Here is a 25,104-nt window from a genome sequence, read left to right as displayed (position 1 = left end):
AACAGGGTCGGCATTACTCATGTGTAGATAAGGTTGCTACTTTCTCCCAGGCCTGAAATCCTACCCCAAGAGATAAAAGGTCATTTGCCTCTGGGTCTGGTCTTCTAAAGCAATTAAGAGTTTATCAATCCATCATACATATCCATGTGATTTATTCCTAATCTGGCTTCCTGGAACTGGGATCCTGGGTGAACACCCAGAGCTTCCAACTGGAAGCATAGGTTGGGAGGAGGTTGCTACGGGCTCCCGAGGGGCCCACACTAATGATAAAGATGAAGTCCTTGCAAAGGTGAGTGTGGAGGAAGAAAGTCTTTGCCTTCCTGATACTTGCCCCAGCCACACACTTCGTTTGCCTCCCGAGGTCTTGGTTGTTTGGGAGAAGGTGTGCACGTGGGTAGTGGAGCTGGAGACTCCATGGACATGTATTCCTTCACGGCTATGTGCTCCTGTAATAATAGCTTGGGCACTCACCTGTAGGGCCAGGAGAGGATGAGGTCATGAGGACAAGGGAGGGAGGACAAGAGAGGGAGGAGGGATGTCCAGAGGGGTGTGCCCATGCTCTCCCTCTTTCACTCTCTCATATATGTACCATGCACACATTTGCATGAAGAGATGGAGTATGCAGGAGAGTGTGAGTGTAGCAGTCAGTTAGCAAGCCTTACTCCCTGATCTCTCTTTATTTCCTATTTACCTTTCTCTGATTGGTTACAAGAGCCAGCATTCTTTTCCTGAATAACTTCCAGCTCTTCCATGTTCTTTGGAAGGTAGGATACAGAGTTTACATTTACTTGCTAACTATTAAGGCCTAGTTAAGGGCCCTAATTAGTGGGACTAGGGAAACTAGATCTTTCACTGGGAGGGAATGAAATGAGACCCAAGAAGCAACTTCCTGGCCCAACAATGTGCAAGAGGCTTTAGAAAAAAGATGTAGATCTTCTTCTTAGGCTTGGGGACCCCTGGCATTGGTGAATGTTAGGCAGATGACAGTGCATTTCCACGGCTCTGCTTTCATTTCCAATGTGGTAAAGGCAGAGCTTTAGTTCTCATGTCTTATACTTGGTCTGACTTGGTAATTCAATCCTTTTCCTGCGTCCTCTGTTTCCCAATCTCTCCCAACAAGTGGCCATATGAAGTGCCTCAACCCCTCTCAGAGCTCCTCCAGGCAAATGTGGATACGTGTTTTTGTCTCCCTCCGTTTGTACATCAGGAAGTCTACGGTACACACCGTTCTTACCTTTTTTCCTCCACTTATATTTTGGAGATCTTTATATACCAAGTCCTCATTTTTGTTAAGAGCTCCATAGTATTTTGATGAAGGGTTGTACCTTGATCAGAAGGAATTATGTCACCAGATTGGCAGTTTTTAAAACCCTTTCCAGTACATGAGGAAGCAATGTAGAAGAATGACCTGACCGAGGTCACTGAGAACAGAATCCAGTTTCCTTGAAGCCAAGCCAGTCCCTGCTAGGGAACTCGGAAACCTTGCTGAGAGTTCTGATGGTGGTTTGAGGCTATCCTCTACTTCTAGCCCATTCATCTCTAGCTGGGCTGTTCCTACTTTGAATCTGAGACCACTTCCTCAGCCTGTGCTCCCACCCACTCTTGCTATCTCCCTCATGATGCTCTCTGGGCTCAAAAGGTACCAGGCTCCGCCCCAGAAGAAGAGAGAACCCTTACCTTTTGCACGAATCAGTACCTTCCAACACCAGAATGCTGTGTCCACAGCTTGGAGGCTCAGCTAGTGTCTGTACTGCAGGGTGGGCAGTCTCCTCCTCCTTCACCTCAAGAGTGAGGCATTGAGAGTCATCAGTTCCTTAAATATCTGTCCCTCTGGGGGTGATCCTTTACTCAAGCTCTTCCTTCAGCGAGATGACACCTACTCTGGCAATTAGTGGTGGTTGTAGGGGGCTGCTGGATTCAGGATTGGAGGAAATCTGAGGCCCAGGAATACTTTTCTTGTGCCCGGTGGCAGAGATTTTGCTTTTCAGTGCTGCTGGATAGGACCTGTGAGCTGAGGGGCTCAGGTTAGTACTTGGTCTTACAAGACCACTTTGGGGATGCAGAGGGGGATGTGAGCAAGTCACTACTGTTCCACACTACAGCCCCTGGAAAGGGCCCCCAAATAAACATATCAGCCAGCCCCATTCTTATCATCTGCAGTATGCCCTGCATAGGTGGATCCTTGACCAACCTACCCAAGGTTCTAGTTTTTTTTTTTTTTTTGGTATGGGGGATCAAACTCATGATCTCATTCTTGCCAAGCAGGCACTTACGCCACTGAGCTAAATCCTCAGCCTGATTCTGGTATCTTGTATGGACCTGTTGGCTAATTAACAGCCCTGCCCTGCATCCCCTCCTGCCCCAGAGTGACCCCAACTGCTATCAATTGTGTTCACAGCTACTTTTGCTCCATCCCAGGGGCAGCAGATAAGAATAGAGGAGGATGTGTCCGGGATGGCTTAACATCGAATTCCTGGGCCCTTGGGAGGGGTGACTCTCACAGCAGAAATGGCTGGGCTGCAGCTGCTGCTGGGAGCTGCCTGGGTGTGACTCCAATGTCCCCTTTCCCCAGCCTTGGTCTCTGTGGCGCCCTTGTTACTGCTGGTGGCCTCCCCATCACATTGGAAGCTTCCCGTAGCTGTCTTTGAGGCTTCCTCTAGCTCAGGGCACTTGGGCAGGTTAGGGTTGACAGTGTGTAAAAATTATGCAGAAGAGAATTATTTTGGCTTTTAAAATTTGGACTTGTGCCCATAAGGGGAGCCAATGAGCGCAAGCACGGGGCTCAGGGCGCTTGGGTAGGGGGAAAAAACGCCCAAAATCTTGAGGTACCCAGAAACAGAGAGTGGGGTAGAGAGGTAGATCACACAGACCCAGGAGCCTAGTTTTGCTCAAAATGCTCTGTTTATTGCTCTATTCAGTGACCACGGGCGAATTATAAAAAGACACCAAATGTCTTTGTCATGGAGTAAATATTTAAAGTCAGCAATAAAAACACGTGGCTCCAAGATAACACATGTTGCCAAAGAGTCATGCACGCCCTGCTGAAGGGCTCTCAACACACGCATGGACACGGGAACACACGCAGAGCGACATGAAGCGACACTCTTGGGGCAGCTTCCCCACCTTGAGGCAGGAAGATGTGTCACACAGATGGAGGGGGTGGAGTCCCCGCCCCACTCTCACTCTCAAAGCTCCCCTCTCACCCTTTCCAGGGCCCAAGCCTTGGGGCTCCACCCCCACCTGACCCCTTCCTGTCCCAGGCCTCACAGGCTGATCCCTGCCACCCCCAGGCACCTGACACCCCAAGGCACCTGGTCTGTGATGCCCACCCCAACCCAGAGACTGTTCCCAGTTGGGAGCTCCCCATGCCTGGCCTCCAGGTCCTCTGCAGTCCCACCCTCTACATCCTGTGTCTCATTGCAGTGCAGCCTGCTTGTTGGGGGAAGTAGGGTGGGGGGAGCCAAGGCAGGCACCTCTGCCTGGGTGCCGAGGGGCTGGAGCTCAGACCCCTTTCCTGGGCTGAGGAGACACAGTGTCCGGTACAGACAGCAGAGATGGATGGACAGACAGAACACGCTGTGGCAGGACACTCAAGAGTGCAGCACAGGAATATTTTGGATCAAGTAGCAATGGAACCATCGTTAAAACTGGGGTCCCCTGGCTGCACGGTATGGGTCAGGCCCCGGGGCCCCAGGCCTGGCCTGGCGAGTTCCTCCCTGTCCTCCCTCACTCGCCGTATGTACAGTAGGAAGAGCTCTGCCAGGGGTGGGGCCAGGCCAGGCTGCTCAAGGGAGGAAGGAACACACTGAGGGGAGGAGAGAGGGGCTGGGTAGGAGCAGCCCAGGTCCCACGGCAAGGTCCCTGGCTGTTGGGCAGGGCCCCGAGGACCTGGGAGGAGGCGCATGGTCACTCTGGGGACTGGCGGGACAGCTGCTTCTCATAGAGGCTCATGACGTGGTGCACAAACTGGTACTGCTCACATGTCTGGATCATGCCACCCCTGCCCAGCAGAGACGCACAGTGGGGACAGGTCGCCACAGGGACCCCAGGCCCAGAAGCACCAGTCACTACTCGCTGGGACACAGACCAGGTGTCCTATTGCTCCTGGTCTACCCATCCATCAGCCGTCTCCCCACCCTGCCCCTCCAGCTTACTCATCTGCTTGTTGCCCGGGCCTGTGCATCATCTGCCCCTGTCCCCTGTGCCACCACCCCGCCATGGGCTGACCTGTCCTGTCGGAGCTGGCACGTGGTCTTCAGGATGTCCACTACACCCTCGTGCCGCAGCTGCTGGCAGCAGATGCTGGTGGCAATGAAGCAGCCAGTCCTCCCGATCCCCGCACTGAGGGCCATGGGGGAGGGCGGGGTGAGAGGTGGGGCGGCCCAGAGGCCAGGCAGGTAGCCCTGTCCCCATGGGCACAGGAGAACCCACCTGCAGTGCACGATGATGGGGGCACAGTGGGGCCCCTCCTGCTGCGCCGCCTCCTCCACCTCCTGCACCAGATGGAGGAGTGGGGGTGCCCGGTCTGGGGTCTTCTGGTCAGGCCAGGATGTGAACCAGTAGTGCTTCAGGCCTCGTTCTTCAGTTCCGCTCTGCTCAGGGACAGAGGCCCAGCCCACATATATGTGAGCGCCCTGAGCCCACAAGTCCCGGAGACAGAGATGGGATGCAGGGAGGAGGAACATGGGAAGGAGGCGCCTTCTATCCTCTCGTCTACACCCCACTGCCCCAGGTACCAGACAGAGGCCTGAAGGCAGCCTGGCAGTCTCTGCTGGCCTGCTCTCCAGTGCTGTATCATCGACACCAGGATCATCCAAGAGGTGCCATTTCCAATTCATTGTTTTCTATGTTCCCTACCCTGACAAATGTCCCAGTGGGCCCTTAGTCACCAGGCCTGGAGCCCCAGGACTTTCTTTCCTCTGGCTGTGCTTTGTATGCCCCATTCCACTGTCCTGTCACCTTCTCCCCCCACCGCCGCTCTCTCCGTGGCCTTGTTGAGATGGGGACGGTCTATCCCCAGCACTCCTCTGCGCGTGCTGCTTCCACCCCAAAATCTGTATGTGCAAACCTAATTTCCAGTGTGAGGATGTGTAAGGGTGGTGTCGAATCTTGGACTTGCCTGCCTACAACGGGGAGAAACAAACCTGCTGTCCTTAAACCACCCAGTCTCTCATACTGTTACAGTAGCCTGAACCGACCAAGACTCCCTTCGAAGGCTCTCACTACACTCTGAGGAAAACCACTCTCCTTAGCCGCAAGCCTGGAAAGCAAGATGCCTAGTGACACCTACTCTTTGGGGCACATCTGTACTGCGTCCTTTTACTTGAGCTCCTGTGTTGTAAAAGGTTTATGACAGAATCTGTGCAGCACAGTATGTCCATGTAACACCCCCCCCCCACATACCCGTGCAAGCACACACACGTCACAGAGCTGTTGCATCATGCATGCTTTAACTGTTACCTTTTTTCTGCTCCTGGCCAACTCTCTCTTTTCCTTTCAGACCCCATCCAACACCAAGACTTCCAGGAAGCCCTCCCTGAGCATGACAGCTGGCAGGGAAGCTCTTGTACCCTCATCTATCTCTAGCATTTACCACCTTATGGGCACTTCTTGACAAGAGAATCTAGGCTTTGGACAGCTATATTCCTGGTCCTCAATTCAGAACCAAGCCCAAGGCAGGCAGTTGTAACAGTTTATGGACAAAAGCAAATGCCCTCGCACCCCAAGATGCCTTGGTTCTTCCCCAACCAGCACTGAAAGATGAACATTCCCTGCCCTGCGGCCTCTTTGTTGGGAATCTCCTTTCGAGAAGAAGGTTCCTTTAGTTCCTAGGTTACTGAGCTGTGGAAGATAGCACAGCTTTCCTGATCTTTCAGATCTTCCAGAAAGGCTGTATCTTGGAGCCATTTATGTGGGCATGGGCCTAGCATCCAATCCAGGGAAAGAGGGGACAGCTCGGAGACTTGAGTTGCAGGCCTTGAACTCATATTTTTGGAGCTGAACCTCGTGGCTGTTTCCATCGTGGACTTTGCAGCCTGTGTCTAGGTAAGGCATCTGGTCCTGGTGCCTGGCTCACCTTTCACACTTCATTTATTATAATGGACTCTACCTTCCTTAAACTCAGATCCTGTCATTTCCCAGAAACAGAACCTCCAAATAGGAAAGCTTCTTCTGTTATGCCACCCTGGAAGAAGCACAACTTCGGGGTGGGAGGGTACCTCCCCCATTCTTCTGAGCTGTTCTGCATTGCTAATATTGTGTGCTTTCCTTTTCCTTGCCATTTTCTGTAACCACAGCCTGCTCAAGCCCGCAGCAGCGAGGAGTGCCTGCCCTCTGGTGGACATGTTGGGCACTGCGGGCTAGAGCCTGGCACCCACTCTGCAGAGATGCTGACAATGCTAGAGGATGCCCTTACCCAGGAGCTCCCGGCCTCATGCAGCATGATACAGCAGCCCAGCAGCACTGACAGCAATGGTGGTTTGGGAAATGCACCTGGCACTTAGGCGTTTGGCCCCTGTGTCCATCTTCCCCTCCCTCGCTCTGCCCCTAACCAACACAGGACTCTATTTCAGCTTCAGTGGACCTGTGGGCTCTGGAGACCCCAGCCCCATCCTCCCAGCCCCAGGCCTCACCCGGAGGGAGATGAGCCGCAGCCGGTAATCCTCAGTGTGAATGACCTTCCGAATGGTGATCTCCATGCCGTCATACACCACCTGCTCCTCTGGCCAGTACTCGGTACACTTCTGCAAGGGTTCAGATGAGGCTGGGACACACCCTGTACCTCCCACACTCTCGATGCCCCTTCCCTCCCTGGAGCTGGTGGTGGCATATACAAGCCCAACAAGTGGGCTGTCAGTGTGGGGTTCAAATCTCAGCTTCATGACTCATAAGCAAATTTTCTTTTCTGGGCCTCAGTTTCCCTATTGATCTGAAAGACTTTCCTGGAAACTCAATGACATGGGCCTTTGTGGCAGCAGACAGCTAGGGTAGTTGGTGGCCTGGGAGGAGCAGATGACTTGGCCTCACCCAGCATCACATCTCATCTCAATAGAGGAGTGAATGCTCCTAGGTCCATGGAGGTGCAGTGTGGAGCACGAAGCAGCAGCACCTGGGGACGAGGCAGGCATCCTACCTCGTTCATCTCCTCGATGTTGGTGATCATGACGATGATGGGCGCGTGCTCCTGCCACACCATGCGCCAGAAGTCGGCCACCGTGCTGACGATGGGCCCCTGCGTGGCGATGTACACCTTCTCCTCCCCACGGTAGCCCTGTGACCAGCCAAGCCCACACAGTCAGAGTGAGAGGCAGTGCTGCTGGGGTCCAGTCCGTCCCTACACCAGCTTCTTCCCGGGACCCACAGAAGCCACCAGAGCGGCTTGGTGACAAGCCTGCAGGCTGGATCCCCTTCACTGGGAGCCCGTGAGGAGGGGCCTACATACCCGGATATAGTTGGCATTGATGTAGCTACTCAGAGGGTCTTCAGGGTCTGGCGAGGTCAGACACACTCTGCTGTGGGGATCTGGGGTTGGGGGAGACAGGTGAGGCTGGGAGCTAGGCCCTCTCATGCAGTCCCCACTTCTATGTCACTCTAGAGTACCTACATTTCTTGAGATCTTACTGCTTCCTTCTCCTCCCGCCCAGAAGCAAGACACTGCTCCGCTCCTGGTCTGTGAGGACTCGGATGGAGAGCAAGGGAGAGACAGGGAGGGACCCCTTGGTCTCACCTCAGTGGCATCAGTGCCTGCCCTCTGCCTGCCTCTCAAGTTTCCCTGTGCTCACTGCATCCCGTGCTCTGGAGTGGAGAAAGCCAGCCAAGAAAGCAGTGACCGGGGGACAGGTCCCAGGCAGCCCAAGTCTGATCATGCACCGTCTGTGTAACCCTGCAAAGCACAGAGCCTAAGTCTTGAGTTTCCTGATTTGTAAAATAGGCTGCGAAAGGGTCTGCTAGGGCCGCTGGGAAGATCCTCGAGGAGGCAGACGTGGAAGTGCTGCGTGAGCCGTGAAGTGGTGGATCAACACAAAATGCTGCAGAGTTGGGTGGACAGTGGAAAGAAAAAACCAGGATGAAAGGGCAACGTTCTCCATGTGTGGGATGACACTGTGGGGTTCCAGGAGCACAGCCACACGTGCTACGAGCTGCCCCCAATCCTACCCATCAGCTCCCATAGCAACAAACTCAGCAACAGCTTGTGCTTCCTGTAGAACGTGTCTCCTTGCAGCAAAAGCCTCCCTGTGCTGATTGTTAGCCCATCAGGATGGGGCTGTACTCAGGGCAGCGAGGTGGCAGATCTCACTCTGCTGCCGGCTCCATTTCATCCCTTCTCTTTGCCTCAGTTTCTCCACTGTACCAGTGGACTAAACGTACTGCCACTGTGCATATTATGGGGCCCTCGAAGGCAGTGAGAGGTGTCAAGAAGAGTCTATAAATCCGAGCCAGAGAGCCTGGCTTCAAATGACTTAGGGGAATTGAGTGTCTCCATGATTTACTTGTAATGTCAGCCTGGGCCAACTGTCCTCCTGTACCTTCTCCGTAAATTGGAGATACTCCTGCCATAATGACCTCACATACCTTACTGTTTTTGTTTTTTGAAACAGGGTCTCACTATGTAGTCTAGGATGCCTTTGGATTCACCATGTAGCCCAGCCTCAGCCTCCCAAGTGCTGGGATTATAGAGTGTGCCACCATGCTCAGCTGAAACTCACTTATCTTACAAAGGTTAAGGATGTTACCATCAGTACAGAGAGTGCCTAGACCACGAGATGATGTGGCCAGTACCTGGTAAACATGCTGGAGCGGGTACTGAATGGGTATCAAGAAAGATCTACCTGGTGGGGCAATGGGAGGTGACAGGCATAAGCCACCCTCTCCAGTCCTTTCTTAAGCCGGGGCCACTGATGTTTAAGAACCACTGAGAAAGTGGTGAGGATTCTCTTCCACAAACCCTGGCTGAGAACTGACTCTGTCTGGTTCTGTGCATGTGAGGAAGGGTCTTAGATCTACAAGTCTGGTGTCCACCCCAAAGAAGGCCCAGTGCAGACAGGCAAGCCAGTGGTGTGTGTTAAGTGAGCACTGCACTGGGGCAACACAGCAGCCCTGGACTGGGCTTCCTGGAGGAGGTGGTGCTTGGCTGGGGTTGGAGGACCTGCAGGAGGATGAGAAGGGAACCCTCTTTTGTCTGATTCAAAGGCACAGGACCAAGATCAGGAAGGTGAAGGAGGAAACTGGGCTCTGGAACTTAGAAAGGATGACAGGTGACAGTTTTGAGAAGAACGGCAGGACCAGCTTTGCACTCTGCATCCACCGGTGGTCATGGTGGACTGGATGGAGAGGAGACTGTGGAGGTCAGGTAATCACAAGGGTCACTCTAGTATCAAGAGTCAAGTTCACAGCGCTGCCCTAGCTGGTATGACTCTGCAGGGTACGTCAGTCAATGCAATGCGTACTCCCTGGAACTGGGGAACACCGAAGCCTGAACCCCAAAAAAGTCATTTGGCATGGAAGATGGAGAAGCTATATGTGAGCTATATGGGAGCTATATGTGAGAGACACAGTAGTCCTTCATGCATTAATTGGTTCAAATAGGTGCAGAATGCTGCCACAGGCCAGGCACTGTTCTGGTACCTGGACACAGTGGAGAAGGAACAGGAATTGTCCTCATGTGTCTTGTTCTCTGCTGCTCACTGTGTGGCTGACCACTCTGATGCTGCCCATCTGAAGAATGACCTAGAATGACCTCACTAGACTTGGAGCAACAGAGAGCACAAACCTCAGTGTGTCTTGGGTCTGCTGAGTCTGACCTGTCCTTTGTCCCCAAGGACAGTCTGAGGACACAGGCTGGGCATGAGTCTCTGTTGGCCTTGGGGACCTCAACACTCAGCAGTCAGCAGTCCAGGGGAGCCCAGCTGGCACATGGCCTGACTCCACCGGCTGCTCAGAGAAACCACAAAGCCCTACCTGAGCCCCTCCCTCCACACAGAGCTGAGAAGGAGAGGGTAAGAGAAGGGAAGAGGTGAACCACACTGAATAATGCATCCTGCCCTTAAATGGTGCTTTGTTTCACCGGAACTAACCTAGAGCCTGTGTAACCATAGCAACCACAAGTCGATATTTTAAAAGTTAAAAATAAGTCATGACATCTTACATGTCATTGGAGATGCTGGTGGCAAAACTGCTTTTTTAAAGCCATGCTACTCAACAAACCAAGCAGAGCAGGCTTTTGGGGATTCACTTCCAACAAGTCACACCCCCCTCCCCAAGCTAGCCCTGAGGTCTGGGTCCAGATGTGCCAGGGATAGTAAGCAGTTAGGGACTTGATGAAAGTTACCTGAAAATGACACCACAGGGACGAAATGAGAAATTAGGTCACATGGTCTAAATGCCCCAGTGGAGAAAAGCCCCTCTTGGGCCTGGAAGGGACAGCTCAGATGGCCTTGCTTGAACACACTGAGTGATGAGAAGCTCATTACAGGACAGAGGCCTGCTGGAGGATTGACAGTCTGATCACACTGAACACAGGTAGACAGAAGTGCCTGGTTTGGGGGTCACAAAGGCCCAGGCTGGAAACTCAGTTTTCTCCTTCCTAGCTGGGTGACAGCAGGTAAGACGCTTAACCTCCCTGAGCCTTAACTTTCTCTTCCCAAATCTACTCACTCTGAAGAGAGACAGGATGCAGACAGGTTTCAGGAGCCACCGCTTTTCTCTGGGTTTCTCCAGAGCCCGGCTAGCACCTGGCCTGGAAGTGGACCAACCTCTGCCCTCATGCTGGGGTGGCCTTCTCCCTTCCCCTTTGTCCCGTTACCCCTGGAGGCCTGCCCTAGGCCAAAGGTCACACCTGCAAAGGGTGAGCTCATCCCCTGTCCTGTGCAATGAGTACTCACTGGGAAGGATGGTTTTGTATCTGTTCTTCCGCACCAGCCCGGGGATGTCGTACTCTTTTGGATCCACGAAGTTCATGGGAATTTCCTGCAGAAAGAGGACCCGGGGGTGTGAGCAGGGATGCGTTGACCTTCAGAGGTGTTCAAACCAGGGGCTACTTGTCCTCAACTTCTCATCCAGAAGCTGGCTTGATGGCATGCATTTGGGTGACCAACACTGACTATTAACGTGGTAGCACCCACAAAACATTTAGAATAGTGCCTGACATGTGCTGAGTGCGTAACAAACGCTATGGTCTATGGAGGGTCAGCCTGGCACATGGTAGGCACTCTCTACATGGAAGGTGAATGAAGAACCAGACAAAATATGCCCAGGTAGGGCCAGAGATATGGCCCAGCGGCACAAGCTGCCTGCCCACCTAGCACAATGTTGTGAGTTCGAGCCCTGAAAGAAAAAGAGTGACTTTGTAATCACTGCGAATTCAGTGCTTTCTGCCTCTGCTTAATCCAGTGGTTCGGGGCTGGGGATTTAGCTCAGCAGCATAAGCGCCTACCTTACAAGCAGGCAGTCATGAGTTCGATCCCTGGTACCGATAAAAACGAAAAAGACAAAAAAAAAAAAAATCCAGTGGTTCAGCACTGGACTGCACAGTCTTGTACTACCCACTTGTGCAAAACTGCCTGTGACAGGTGCTCAGGCCAGGCTCCTTCTTTTCTGGCAGAATGTTTAACAGGGCATGCAGGATGCCAGCTTTCTTCTTAGGAGGTGACGGTGGTGGGAGCCTGCAGGGGTAGCTGAGGCCCAGGGAGAATGTTTTCCAGAGGCATCAGGGAGGAAAGGGGTGAGGAGGGTATAGGGGGGCCTGGCAGGAAGTGGACAGATCCTGCAGGCTGGGGGTGCAGTATGAGGCCACAGAAGGAGGCAGAGCAGACAGATTTTTTCTGCAGATGGTGCCAAGTTCCGAGAACTTGGAGCCGTGAGTCTGAGGGGCATAATGGGTGAGCTGCCTGGCTGGTGAGTCTGATTGAGGCAGTGAGTCTTTGAGTTGCAGGCCCTTCCTTCCTCCTCTGCCTCCTCCTCCTCCTGAGAAAGAAGTATGGGGGTCCCTGATTGGGCAAGACCCTCCAAGTAACAGAAAGTTTGTCTGACTCTGGGATTGGGTATCAGAAAGCTGGCTCTTGCCATACACTGATGAACCTCCATCTAAACCTATGCTTTTGTGACAATAAAGGGGACACTGGTCTCCTATGCCATCAATCTGTCTCATCCTTACAACAACCCTGTTCTTTCATCCCATTTTCCAGCTGAGAAAAGTGAGACTCAGAGGGGAAGCAGTTTGCCAGAGATGGTGGGAGAGCTGATAATGAGGTGACCTCAGTCTACTCCAGGTGCTAAGCTCGAGCACCAAACCCCACTGCTGGCTGTGTGGCTGAGAGGCATGCATGGAAAGGTTGGCCTGGTGTTGGTGGCTGGCTCAGAGGGACTCACAAAGAACTCGGCTTGTAGCAGGAAAGGATCCAGGGCCTTTTCGTGCAGTTCTTCAGCTCGCAGAACCCGGGAGGCACTGAGCAGGTACTCGTGGGCCAGCTCCTCACGAGGGGATACCAGATAGCCAAAGCCCTCCTCATTGCAGCCAGGGGTGCACATGTCCAGGGTCAGGGAGACATTGGAGCCCCGCCTGGAAGGCCCAGGAAAGAGGAGGTGAGACTCTGGCAAGGGGAAACTTTACCTGGGGACTTTGGGAGTGGAGAGAGGAGGGAGGGAGCAGGAGGGGGAGCCTGACAGGACCCTATCCTAAGGAGCAGTCTCAGCCCCCAGGCAAAGGCCTCTCACAGTGGGGATTCAGGGTTCCAGGTCAAGGCAAGGCCAACACAGCCCTCCCCAGCCTCTCCTGGGTCACTGCTGCCCACCCCCCAATCCTTTCCTGGGTTCCAGGCAGCCCACTGAGGAGACATGCCCAGGGTGGGCAGAGAAGCAGGGCTCTGGCCGAAAGGTCAGGTCCAGACCTCCACATGTAGTTCTGGCTGGGCAGCCTGGGGTGAGGCTGCCAATGGTTAGGCACGTCTCATCCAGCAGAGGGAGGGCTACCCCACTGCCACGGAAAGGAGAGTCCCCAGGGCAACAGGGTAGCAGCAAGGACAACTATACTGGACAAACCACTATGCGCGGTGTCTAAAATCGTTGAGTAGGATGGGCTCTCATTATGCAGGCAGCGAAATCTGAGGCCCCATGAAAGGACAAAAATTGCACAGGCTCTAAGAAGTGAATGACAGAGCTGAAACAAGTTTCCTGACTCCTCATCCAGGGCTCTTTCTGTAACCTCTGTGGCTAACTTGACCTGTTTGAGCTTCGTGACCCAGTCAGGCTCTGAGATCCCCAAGGATGCTCTAGAAAACAAGGGTTCTGTGGCCAAATGACTTCGGGAAGTGCCACATACTAGGCCCTTGCTGGTTTACAGTGGACATAGGCAGGTTAAAGGCCCTGAAAAGCCCTGCAGCCAGGTGACCTGCCCTTTACACTCCTGTGAGCCCGAGAGCACACTCCTGCTGTGCCTACCAGTGCGTGTGCAGAACAGGATCTGATAGTGTTCGCTGTGAGCCGCTTTAATCTACATCAGTCACCCGATGAGTAAATGTCTACATTGGCTAAGCTACGAGGCTAGCTCTGTCCTGGGCAACCGGAGTCAGATGGTATCCCATGGCCCAAGGAGCCCGCTCCTCCTCCACCCCTCCCACCTCTCCTGCAGACCCATGGACTTGACGGTCAGCGAGGCGGGGTCGGCCTCAGGCTTGATGTCCATTGTGCAGTCAAATACGGGTGTCTCAGGCACGGGGTCCAGGTCCAGGAAGTCATCCTCCACCTTGTCCTCCATCCACTCCGAGTAGGTGAAGGAAGGCTGGCGGCTCACAGACTGGCGCCTGTCCTCCGGAGGCAGTGGGGTCGGTGCCTCTGGGGGGGCCTTCAGGATGTGCCACACCTAGTTGGGAGCACAAGGATTTGGGGACCACAGGTTCTACCACATCAAGCCCTTCAAGTTCCCGGAGCTGTTTACAAGCCACTGCCACTTACCTAAACGGGAGCTCAGGCCCCACTCTCTTGCCAGCCACACCCTCCCCCCAGTCCCCAGTCTCTTGTGGATTCAAGCTTTTAAGTAGAGCCTGGGGTTTCCCTGCCTCGGCCCAATTCCCTACCCCAGAACACAGCAAAGCAATGTTTAGGAAGCAGGAGCGTTGCACCTCAGGCTGGGCACCTTGGTGGAAGGAGATGGGTATCTGTCCCTGTCCCACCCAGAACATCTAGCTTGCAGTCAGGAGCAGGCAGGAATTGAGACCCCGAGGGCAGAGGAGGAAAGCACTGGGTCAGGATGGGGCTCACCAAGGTGGTAACGAGGACCAGGCCCACAGACAGGGAGACCAGCAACAGACTGGGGAAGCCCCAGGTCCCGGAGCCCAGCCAGGCCTGGTGGACATAAGACAACAGGTCAGGGTGGTAGTGGGGCAGAGTTTTCTTCCATTTTCAGGGCGACAAAACAGAGGCTCTAAACACTGCATCCCACGTCTGGGATGGGGAAGGCAGAAGAACGCCAGGGGCTCGGAAGTCTCCTGGGTTTAGAGAAGCCCCTCCTGGGGTTGGGCTAGATGGGACTGGAGTCCTCCAGTGATTCCCGACCCCGACGTTCCCCAGAGCCTACTCACCGTGGGTCCCAGCTGTGTCAGGAGTGTAAGCGAGGTGCAGAGGAGGTCTGTGGCATTCTGCAACCAAATGTGGCCATAGCCGCTGAACCAGAGCACCCCACAGGCAAGCTGGGGCAGTCAGGAGGGATGGGTTGAGTTCAGAGTTGGGGCTCCCTGCTGCCCCTCTGTCACCTTCAGCCCCAACCTGGGCACCTCTTGGGTTCAGACTGGGCAGTTAAGAGTTGGGCCCAGCTGCCGTGAACCCAGAGGAGGTCCCAGGGACTGTCCCTGGAGAAAAGCTGACTAATGACAGCCATGACAAAGCCCTTCCAGAAGGGACATCACAGGTACATGCGAAAGGAAGTCTCCCAGAACAGCTCCACAGACAGGAAGTCCGCAGGATCAAGGGAGTCAAGGGTTGGGGCCCTCTTGTTCCTGGTTCTCGGGTTACGGAAGACAGGGCCTGAGGGGCTTTGCTATTCAGACTGCTGCCCAGAATCCCAGCTTTCCTCTTACACCGGTCTTGAAAATGTGGGGTTACTGAGGAAGCCCCTCGTCCTTCCGCCTGCTCAGGTGGCCATAGTGGGGAGGTAGTGGAGGGCTGGCCCCCAACCCACCCTCTCTCCAGGCTCTTTCGAGGCCTGTAATATCCTTACCAGCAACTGCAAGGCAGCGAACAGGCACAGGCTGCTCCTGATGGTGAGGGAGTGGCTCCCAGCGCCTTGAGGTGGCGGTTTCTGAGCAGGCTCTGAGGGCGGCGAGGGCGCTGGGGGCGGTGGCATCTCTCTCTGCGTGTCGGGGAGCCCTTCAACCTTGTCCAGGGCCTCCATCACTACCGGCTGGGGAAGACCTGCAGAAGGCCGGACACACAGCCAGTGGTGACCTGGGGCCCTGCTCGCACACAGGCTTTGCCGACCCACCTCGGACGGCTCCTTTAGGGGTTGCTGTGGCTTGCTCTCAATCTGGGATCAGTCAGCATGGCTCCATTTCCAGCAGTCACCCTCGATTAACAAGGCAATATTCACCTACCTTCGTCAGAAAGAGCTGAGTGTGGGTGGACAAATTATTTCTCTTTTATTTCTCCAGTAACAGAGTTAAAATGGCAGGAGGTTTTTCAGAGTTAATATCGTTGTATTTACGCAGTTCATTCTTTTCCATTTCTTAAGGAAACAAAAAACAACCACCTCAAAATCAATTAAAAAAAAAACCAAAAACCGTGAGGGTAGGGAGAGGCAGCACAACCAGGCCGTGACCTGAACAACCCACCCATGCCCGCTCTCTGGATTTTTTTCTTTCATGGTCTGTGCCCTGACTGGGGATAGAAGCTAGAATCTTGAGCAGATCATTGCCATGTGCCGCTCCCCTCGACTTTAACCCTCACACTGCAAGCGAGTAGGGACAACCAGGCTGACATGGTGGACAATCTCTGTGCAACAGAATTGAAACCCGATGTCTGGGATCCAGTTCTGGTTGTCCTGTACTAGGGTGATCTCAGCAGTCATTCCCTCTCTGAGTTTCAGTCTCTTCCCCTGGAGAATGGGGTTGGGTTCAATCCCTGGTTTTCTAACTGTGCTTTACAGAGTTTACATGTTTCAAGTGCTACTGGGACTGTTACAAGTCCCACTGAGTCCCTCTTGCTGGGCCTCAAGGGCACAAGCTCTGCTGTGCCCATTCCTGGCTCGGTTTCTGCTAGATTACTTCACCAGAGCTCAACAACTAACACATCTGAACACTGCGGGCTCAGAACTGAGCCTTTAGCTATAGGAGAAACCAGTGGCATTTCCCTGGATGAGTCCCAGATGTGGGAGATCCCCACCCAAATTCAGGTTTTTGTTTATCATCAAGAAGTGAGGGACCAGGGCTGGGGATTCAGCTCAGAGGCACAAGAGCCCAATCATGAGGCTGTGAGTTCAATCCCTGGTTGAAAAAAATAAGGTAGTAAGGGACCAACCAAAAAGAAGTGAGGGACCAACGAAAAGGATGTGTTCAGCTTGATAGCTGCGATGAAGCTGTTCACACATCGCTGTGTATATGGCACAATTGCCAGCTGAACACACAAGGCTTAATATGCACTCAATAAACCTTTCCTGAGCTTCTCCCATGGCCTAACCAACAGTGTGTGCCCCGGTGCTGGAGACACCCCTATATCAGCATCATGGGCTTTTCCTTCCCAGCTGCTGACCCTGGCTCCTAACCACTGTGTTCCAGCCACACCTTAAAGGGTCCCACAGGCGAGTCCATCACTGTGCTCTGCCTGAAACATCCCTCCAACACTCTGCTCCCTTCTTCTGCCTCCCATACACTCTGCCAAGGTAACTCCTATTCATACTGTAGCTCTCAATCAGTTTCACTGCCAGTAAGTCCTGCCCCAGTATACACCAGCACCCTGTGCCGCTCCTTTCCTACCTATGAGTGAGGCTGAGTGCTTTACATTTGTTTGTGTGGTTAAGTCTTCACAGTAGCTGGTACTGTGATTATCCACATTTTACAGATGAGGAAGAGGAGGTACAGAGTCATTAAGAAATCTGCCCACTGTCACCTAGCTGGCAACTGGCAAAGATAGGTTCAGTCTGAGGCAGGTGGATGGATTCCAGACTCCAGGTACGCTTGCTATGGTTTGCAAAAGGACCTGAAGAATATCATTTCTACTTGACTAGGAGTCTTGTGAGGGCTGGCATGGTAGCACTGAGTTTTCTTATCATAACTGCCAATAGCATAAGTGTTGGAAAGTAAGTCTACAGTGAGTATTTACTAAGTGAGTGTAGGCTGACAGGCAAGTGACGGCTTCTACTCTGTCTTCTTATCTGGTAATAGGGAATAATACAACTTTGGAAAGCTGTTATGAAGACTCTGAGTTCTACTGATAAAACACCTAGCATGGTCCCTGGCATACTGTAAGAATCCGGTAAGTGGCAGAGTGAAACAATAACACATAATTTTTTCCTAGTCTCAAGGGTGAGACAAACCAGTAAATACATGTTTACAATCCAGTGCATGAAGTGGAATCTGAGTGACACATCTATACACAGAGGGTACAGGTACTATGCGTCCATGAGCAATCAGCTCAGAAATGCCATCAGCAGATGGATCATGTGGCAAGGCAAGAGTTCCTGCCACGGACAAGGAGAGGGGTGATTTCTTAAAGGCAAGGTCCCCACCCATGCAGTGAAAGTGATGATGCCCAATGTGGATGAGTGGAAGGGGCCGGGCCCAGGATCTCCCAGCTTCTGTGACCCAGCTTTGCAATACCTACATGCATGGCACACAGAAGTACTTGATAAATGTACACAATAAATGGGGCATAAGCCAGTTGTTAACAACTCTCTCTCTGTGTGTGTGTGGGGGGGATGAGATTAGAGGTGATTTTATTTACATATCCCAAACATCTTCTAATAAACATATAAACATATTCATAGAAAGAAATAACAGTTAAAAAGAGATCAAAAGGTTCAATCTCTTCTTTTCCTTTGGTCTGTTTCCTTATTCATAGAAAAGCTACTTCAATTAGAACTCAGTGTCCAGATGTTTCTGCCAGGCTCAGAGGGGAAGAAATGTATGCCTGTGGAGAATAACTGCAAACTCACACAGGTTTAAATTTTGCTGTTTCGTTTTAAAACTCATTCTGTATGCTACACTGCTGTGTATCTGCGCTCATTTTGATATTAAAATGTTGCCCGCCAAAGCTTCGAATCAAATTATGCTTCAGGAAGACGTGTGACATTTCATCCCGTGGCTCTGCCCTCTGGGGTACATGCACCTCAGTCTGGGGGAGCACGAAACTTGCCTGCAATAACATATCATGCAGCCGTTATAAATGACTGTGTTGATGAATATTTAATAACACAGAAAGAATTTTGAAAGCATGGAGTGTGAAAGGCAAGGTTATAAAACAGCACCATCTCACTGGCCTTGAAAATGAACGAAGTATACATGTGCCTAGAAAAAGACGGAGACTGATGAAAGAGGTTACAGGTGGCCTTGAAATGCACAGTGCAGAACAAACTGAATGGCTGATATTCAGGAAGTGCTTAATAAATACTGTACACAAAAAGTGAGAATAGAAACCAGGTGTTAACAAGGTCTCTTCGGGGAGAGGATGAGATTAGGGGTGACCACTGACATTTCCTACATTTCCTCCAGTAAATACATAAACATATATTTATAGTGAGAAAATGTATTTAAAGAGATCAAAGTTCTGATAGTTCTTTTGCACACAGGACTTGGACCAGAGATGGAGGGTGGGGAGGAAAGGGGAGAGGAAGTGGATGAAAAAAAGAATGACGGTGTATCATGTACATGTTGCCAATGCTCTGTCATAATGGAATCATTATGTACTGCAAAATGGTACTAATTAAAGTAAAAACTAAAAAAAGTTCTGCGTTCCGGTACCATAAAGCCTAGTGAGTGTTTCCAGGTCTCTCAGGTCCTCTCATCTGTCATGTCGAAAGGCGTGCAATGCGATGGGATGGCTATGAGAGACCGACAGCTCTGTGAAGCCTACCCAGCAGGACAGCTGCGAGAAGTCGAGCCCATCGGAGTATGTGTGTTCATCTCTGAGTATAAGGAAAACAGCAGGTTACCTGCCTTACCCACTAAGGGAAGGAGAAAGACTGCAGGCTGATGGGTCGCTGTATGCAGACATTAGAAACAAATGAGGATTTTTAAATTTTAAAAAAAGACACGAGGCACCTGGCCTGCTGGATCGAAGTGATGGGTATTATCTGGGCACGTACTGGACTTTTTCTTTTTGAGACAGTGTCTTGCTATGCAGTTCAGGCTGGCCTTGAGTTCACTTTGTAGCCCAGGCTGGTCTTGAACTAGTAAGGATCCTCCTGCTTTATCTCCCAAATACTGGGATTATAGACGTGTCCTACCATGCTCGGTGATGACAGACTTAAAAAAAACAATTACTTATTTATTTTTGCTGTGCCCAAGACTGGGTCTTGCTATGTTAGTAAGTTCAAGCCCAGCTTGAAGTTATGATTCTTCTGCATCAGCTCTCAGAGTACTGAGGTTACAGGAGTGGCCACTATGACTGTCAGATGTACATCTTTCAGAGCACGGTTTAGTTACATGTTTTCCTGGGCAGAAATTGGACATCTTTTTATCCAGGATGGTACATTTTCAAGTGTGCATGATATAATTTGAGGGCATTCACAGATCTCAAGAATCTCCAGTTGTATGGGCAGTGGGGGTCTGTGGTAAGGAGTGTGGAAAAAGCTGGGAAGTGGAGAACTGGGCTAGGAACTCCTCTCTGATTTGTTTCTGCTCATTTGTGCATGAATCCAACATATATTCATTGGGCACCAGATACGCACGCACTGAGTATTGTCAAGACTGAGGTCGATTTCCACGGCCTTCAGGAAGCATTTACTGTGTCTATTTTGCCACCCAGTGGGCTAAGCTCTGCGACGTAGCAGTGAACGAAACAGTTCCACCTGCTCCGACCACTGGGGTGCTGGGCCCATTTGTCCTCTTGGCTTTTGTCCTGCGCCTGCATCCTGCATCATCATCTCCTTGCTCTGCCCTCTTTTTTCCTTTCAGTCTCATTCTGGGAACCATAATGTCACCTTCCTGGGATGGCTCCGGGCAGTTTCCAGAACCCTTTTGCGCATGCAGGTGCATATGCTTCTGAGGTAGACATTATCATCATCAGCCCCATTTTGTCAGGGAGAGGTGGCTGCTTGTGTCAAGGGCTGGCTTTTCAACAGTTTTTACGGTGAGGTAGCTGCTTTGCTGTATGTGAAGTCCTGACTCACAGGCAGCTTGCTGACGAGTGATTTAATATTGGGCTCCTCACGGGCTTATCCTCTTGTACAGGGTGAAGGAGATTTTCCGGGTGAAGACATTGAAGCTTAGCAAGGTTCAATGCCTTGCCCAAGTAAGATCTGAGACTAATGTCAGGGCTTGCTGACGTCACGCAATGGCTCTGTTTTGCCATGTCACAAAGGGTCACCTGAAGCAAAGCAGGGAGGACTGTGAGTTTGAGGGAGGGAGGCTGTTTCCATGGGAACCCTGAACCCTAACCAAATGCCCAGAGGTGGGTGATGGTACCTGTAGTTTAAATGCCTGGTACCCTGCTGATGAATCCTCACAGCTCAATGATGTGAAGGTCAGGAAAGTACTGCAAGGTGAGGGCTGTGTATCCTTCAGTTCCAGGCATCCTGCGTCAGGCAGGCAGGCAAATGGCCTTCAGGTGTCCCCTGCAGCACATGGGGCCTTCAGATGTCACTCTGATCCCTGCTGCCAAATCCCACCACTGGACTCTACAGCTACTCTGCCCCAAGGGCTGGTGCCGCTGGAGCCCGCAGCAGCTGCTGTCAGTGACTCATCCTTTGAGCTCCCAGGCAGAGGCTCCAAACCAGATCAGGAGGTTGGCTCAGCCTGTTCCTGTTTACAGAGGAGGGAGGCTCTGTCCCATTCAGCTTTCCAGTGTGGCCGGGAGTGACCTCCCAGCCAACCTTACACAGTCGTGAGGGACATCTGAGCCAGCCTGCTCATTGCTCAGGTGGAGAAACGGATCCAGAGAGGATACACGGCCAGTCCAAGATTGACAGCTGGTCAGTGGCAGAACTTGGGCACCCACAAGCACCATCAGCTGACAGATTTGAGCGATAACCATGTGCTAGCTTGGCTCCCAGTGGTTTATATATACATGGACACTTTCAACCTTCACAACTATCTAGCAAAGGTAGGTGTGCCTTTACCCACCCTGACCCTTTACAGATGAGGAAAGGGAGGCACAGGGAAGTCTTTGCCCAAGGTCACCCAGGCAGCCACATGATGAGCCAGCACGTCATGGACCTGATGCTATTCAGTACTCACAGCTGTGCTGTGGGCTGCATTACTTTCTCATCTTACCACACATCTTGTAGAGTCTTAAAAGCAAAGCAGTTAAGTGACTTGTCCAGGATCATACTACCTAGAAGTGATCGAACTGGGTTTTTTAAACAAAGGAAAATGGGCCTCCAAATTTAATGATCTTCCTCTTTATTTCAAATGGAAACCCAAAGAGGGATAAAGCGGGACACAGGGCTGTCAGGATTGCTTTGAAGTTTTGCTTGGGTAGAGCCTGCATACAAAATCAAGAGAGGTGCCAGAAGGGTCTAAAAGGAAGAGGCCCAGTCAGCTGTTTCTGCCACCACAGTGACCCTCTGAGAGGGACAGCCTGGCCTTGCTGGGCATGACTGTGAGCTCTGTTCTCCCTAGAAGAAGTTGGAGGGGTGATGCTTGACTTTCTGCTGGTTTTTGGGTGTGTAGCAGGCAAACTAGGGCTTGGAGGGTATGTGGTAGGGTGAAGATAGAGTCTCACAAACCGTGCTTTCATTGGACTAACATTTACTGAGCATCTGCTCGATGCCTGGTCCATCAATAAACTCACTTCCTGCACTAGAGAGGTTTTTGTGTCTCTAATCCAGCACTGACCAATAGGACTTGCATGAAAAACATTTCACTTCTCCCAACAAAGATAAATGAATGACAGAGCTCAGCTTCTGGGACTTTTTAACAGGCTCTTTCCAACTCTTCCACCCAATCATGACCAAGAGATCCACAGAAAAGGCAGCACGATGCCATGGGCCTGGCTCGGCAGTGAGTTCGTCTTGGATGGGAAGCTGGCTGAGGGCAGAGCCCACATCTTACTCCCCTCTGAATGCCCCAGGTGGGCAGGAAGGCAATGACAAAAGGAGACAGAGTCTGACATAAGAAGTCGTGGACCTGCCTGTGAGTGCTCTCCACGTACCAGTTATGTGAGTTGGGCAAGCTGTTTGATCTCTGTGCAACCCAATTCCTGTGGTGGTCTTAAAATGTGTAAATTCTTACACCAAGGTGGTGTGCATGTCCCCCTCCCTGGCTGAGTGTGAGTGAAGGAAGAAAGGAACGTGGCAGAAGTGGTGTCACAGGATGGTGAGTCTAGGTTAGAAAAGTCTGTGATCTTCGTTAGTTTCTTATAAGGAAGCTGGCTGCCCTAAAGCTGCCTGGTGGGGAAAGGAGACTTTCGGGACTGCTTTACAATTAGTGACTCACTCAAGTGTGTGACACAGGTCATAGGATGGTCCTTTTACAGATGGGAGAACAGGAGCCGAGAGGAAGTGATCTGGTCAAGGCCATCAGCGCTCAAGAATGGAAGAGCCAGGACTTGGACCAGGCTGTCTGGCTTCAGGATTGGTCCTAACCGGACTCTGCACTGCCTGCCCCCTCCTCTGTCCTGAGGGGAGGCTACCTGAGGAAGCGCTTCCAGCTCTCCCATCTGTGGCTGAGTTCACCATACCCTGGGTGTGGGGCTTTTTTGGAGAGGGAAACACAGAAAAGTAAGACTGAGACCAAGTTGATGGAAAGAGGTCTGGGAACCAGGGGTGTCTGCAGCTTAGCTGGACTTGCAGTAGGGCTGACTGCTGTCTGCAGACATCAGAGAGGCTGTACTATGCAAGGCGACACACTGGCAGGCAGGAATGGGACTCTGCCTGGAAAGCTTGAGGCAGGCAGGTCTCCAAGTAACTCAGACTAACTCCGGGTCTGGACCTTTAGAAGTCTCTACTGCAACTCTTCCTGATTCCAACAAGTAGATTTGTTTCCAAAAAGGTAGCTTCTGGTAGCCAGAGCTTTTAGACTCCTACAGACTGGGGTTTGTGGCCTGGTTTTGCTATGTGCTACTTCCTTGACCTTGCGTAAGTGACAATCTCTCTGAACTTCAGTCCTCCCCTGGAAAGCAGGTGTCCTAAAACTCATCTCAGAGGACAGTAGAGATGCCGTGAGGTAAAACGTGCCTGGGACAGGTGACTGCTCAGGAAGTGGCAGCCAAAGCCATCAGAGATGAGGAGGAGTGGGGAGGGAAGCGTGCGGGAGAGGCGGCTGTGAGGATCACCCTTTCATCTGCCAGATGAGCCCCGGAAAGATGATGGGAGTCCCACCTGGACGTGGGCAGGCACTTTGAGGCTGCCGGCTGGAAACTGGGGTCAGCGGATATAGAGTGGGCACGGACTGAGGGTGGGGAAAGCAGGGCAGCTTTGTGCCTGCCAGTTAATTAACTCCAGAATGCTAACAAGCTTTCAAAACAAAATGCAACTCAAGTATGCTTTGGATGGGGTATAATAAAACGGTTCTATCGGAAATTGCAAACAGCTTTGTTGCTGCAAACAATGGCTTGGTTCTTTGAGCCTCCCTGGAGTGGAGGCCTTAAAGTACGAGGGTGAAAAGGGTCAATGAAATCTTGAGGGTGCACCCCACCCCCACACCGGCTGAGAACAAAAAGAACCAACAGTGTAGGCCTTGGGAAAATGGTACTGGAGCCTGAGACTTAGGCACAGATGCATGAGGGGGATGGGACAGCCTGAGGGTATCTGGAAGGTGTGAGGCCTGAGGTCCCCGATGGCAGTGGGAGGCTGAGTTCTAGCTTGGGGTTCTTGGATGAGTCTGTTAAAACCCCTTAGAGGTCTAGGAAAGTCTAGATGACAAGAGCAAGACATGACCAAGACTCCCCCCAACCAACATTGGTGTCAACAGATTTCAAGCCTCTATGGGGTTCATCCCAAAAACGCACAATGGGCTCGAATTCTATCGGCTGTGTGATGCCAGGCATCCTCTTGCCTCTGTAAGCTCCCAGCCTTTCGGTGAATTCAAAGAGTGGGTCTTTAAAAGTCCTTCTAGCTCTGAAAACCTACAGCTGCTTTAAAGAAAAAAATCCTAGGCCCCCTGCTTTAGCACAATTCAATGACTTGCCTCTAATCTTAGGCTAAAGACCAAAATCCTTGCCACGGCCTTTAAGAAAGGCCAGCATGCTGTGCTCAGCTCCCCAGGCTCCACTGACATCCTCCTCCTCCAGGTTCTTTCTGCTCCAGCATCTTCTGGGTCCTCTGCTGGAACTGATTTGAAACCAGTGATTCTGTTCCAGAGTGTGAATGCCAAGGGAATTTTCACAGTCCCTATGGGAGTAAGCAAGCCAACACTCCTTCCCGTACTATTAGTGGCAGAGTGGGGGAGTAGAGGCACCACTGCCAGGGCGACTGTCAGCCAAGTGTTCAGAGACATAGCAAGGAGTACTTGCAGCAAGGTATAGGGCAGGTTAAAATATACAGTGAATGTTTAAATTCAAAAAGCTTATTATAGTAAGGACACATTTCTACCCATGCCCCCTCAAAGTACGCTCTCTCATTTCAAGCACAATCATCCCATTGTTTTGGCCACTTTATGAAGCAGTTCTGCAAGTCCTCTTTACGGAGTATATGTAGTTGTGCTGTTATGGTTACTTTGGTGTCTTGAAGTGATTCAAAACAGTCACTTTTCGTGGTCTTTTTAACTGCAGGGAAGAGCCAGAACCCGCACCAGTGCCAGACTGGTGGCTGAGGTGAATGAGGACACACCGTAATGTTCTTATGAGCCTGTCCTTCTGCTGTGTGGTATTCAAGTTCAGCATTCATTGTATTTTTTTTTTTTTTTTTTTTTTTTTTGGTATCAGGAATCAAACTCAGAACCTCAGGCTTGCCAGGCAGGAATGCGCCACTGAGCTAAATCCCCGGCCCTTTTTTGTCTTTTTGAGACAGAGTTTCGCTATGCA

General features: G+C 51.7%; 1 protein-coding gene across 4 annotated transcripts in view; it reads right to left on the bottom strand.

Moving 5' to 3' along the window:
- Window positions 1–2,882: 2,882 nt before the first annotated feature.
- Window positions 2,883–25,104, bottom strand: part of Ptpn5 (protein tyrosine phosphatase non-receptor type 5) — a 55,385-nt gene continuing 33,163 nt past the window's right edge. The window contains exons 3-14 of one of the 4 annotated variants that reach the window (XM_013149800.3): window positions 15,209–15,402; window positions 14,574–14,681; window positions 14,254–14,337; window positions 13,614–13,855; window positions 12,367–12,556; window positions 10,881–10,965; window positions 7,442–7,521; window positions 7,133–7,270; window positions 6,633–6,743; window positions 4,432–4,592; window positions 4,228–4,341; window positions 2,883–4,000 (exon numbers count right to left, since the gene is read on the bottom strand). In XM_013149800.3, coding sequence (XP_013005254.3) covers window positions 3,907–4,000; window positions 4,228–4,341; window positions 4,432–4,592; window positions 6,633–6,743; window positions 7,133–7,270; window positions 7,442–7,521; window positions 10,881–10,965; window positions 12,367–12,556; window positions 13,614–13,855; window positions 14,254–14,337; window positions 14,574–14,681; window positions 15,209–15,402 — 1,601 coding nt within the window. In that variant the 3' untranslated portion in view covers window positions 2,883–3,906. The remainder of the gene's footprint in view (window positions 4,001–4,227; window positions 4,342–4,431; window positions 4,593–6,632; window positions 6,744–7,132; window positions 7,271–7,441; window positions 7,522–10,880; window positions 10,966–12,366; window positions 12,557–13,613; window positions 13,856–14,253; window positions 14,338–14,573; window positions 14,682–15,208; window positions 15,403–25,104) is intronic. The other 3 variants (XM_063256813.1, XM_063256814.1, XM_063256815.1) reach the window with 3 other exon arrangements.

The sequence above is a fragment of the Cavia porcellus genome, unplaced genomic scaffold (genome assembly GCF_034190915.1).
Source record: "Cavia porcellus strain 051 isolate PalLab524CR breed Dunkin Hartley unplaced genomic scaffold, mCavPor4.1 scaffold_9, whole genome shotgun sequence".
Lineage (NCBI taxonomy): Eukaryota > Metazoa > Chordata > Mammalia > Rodentia > Caviidae > Cavia > Cavia porcellus.
Note: the sequence above shows the minus strand (reverse complement) of the source record. Positions and strands in the feature narration are given on the sequence as shown.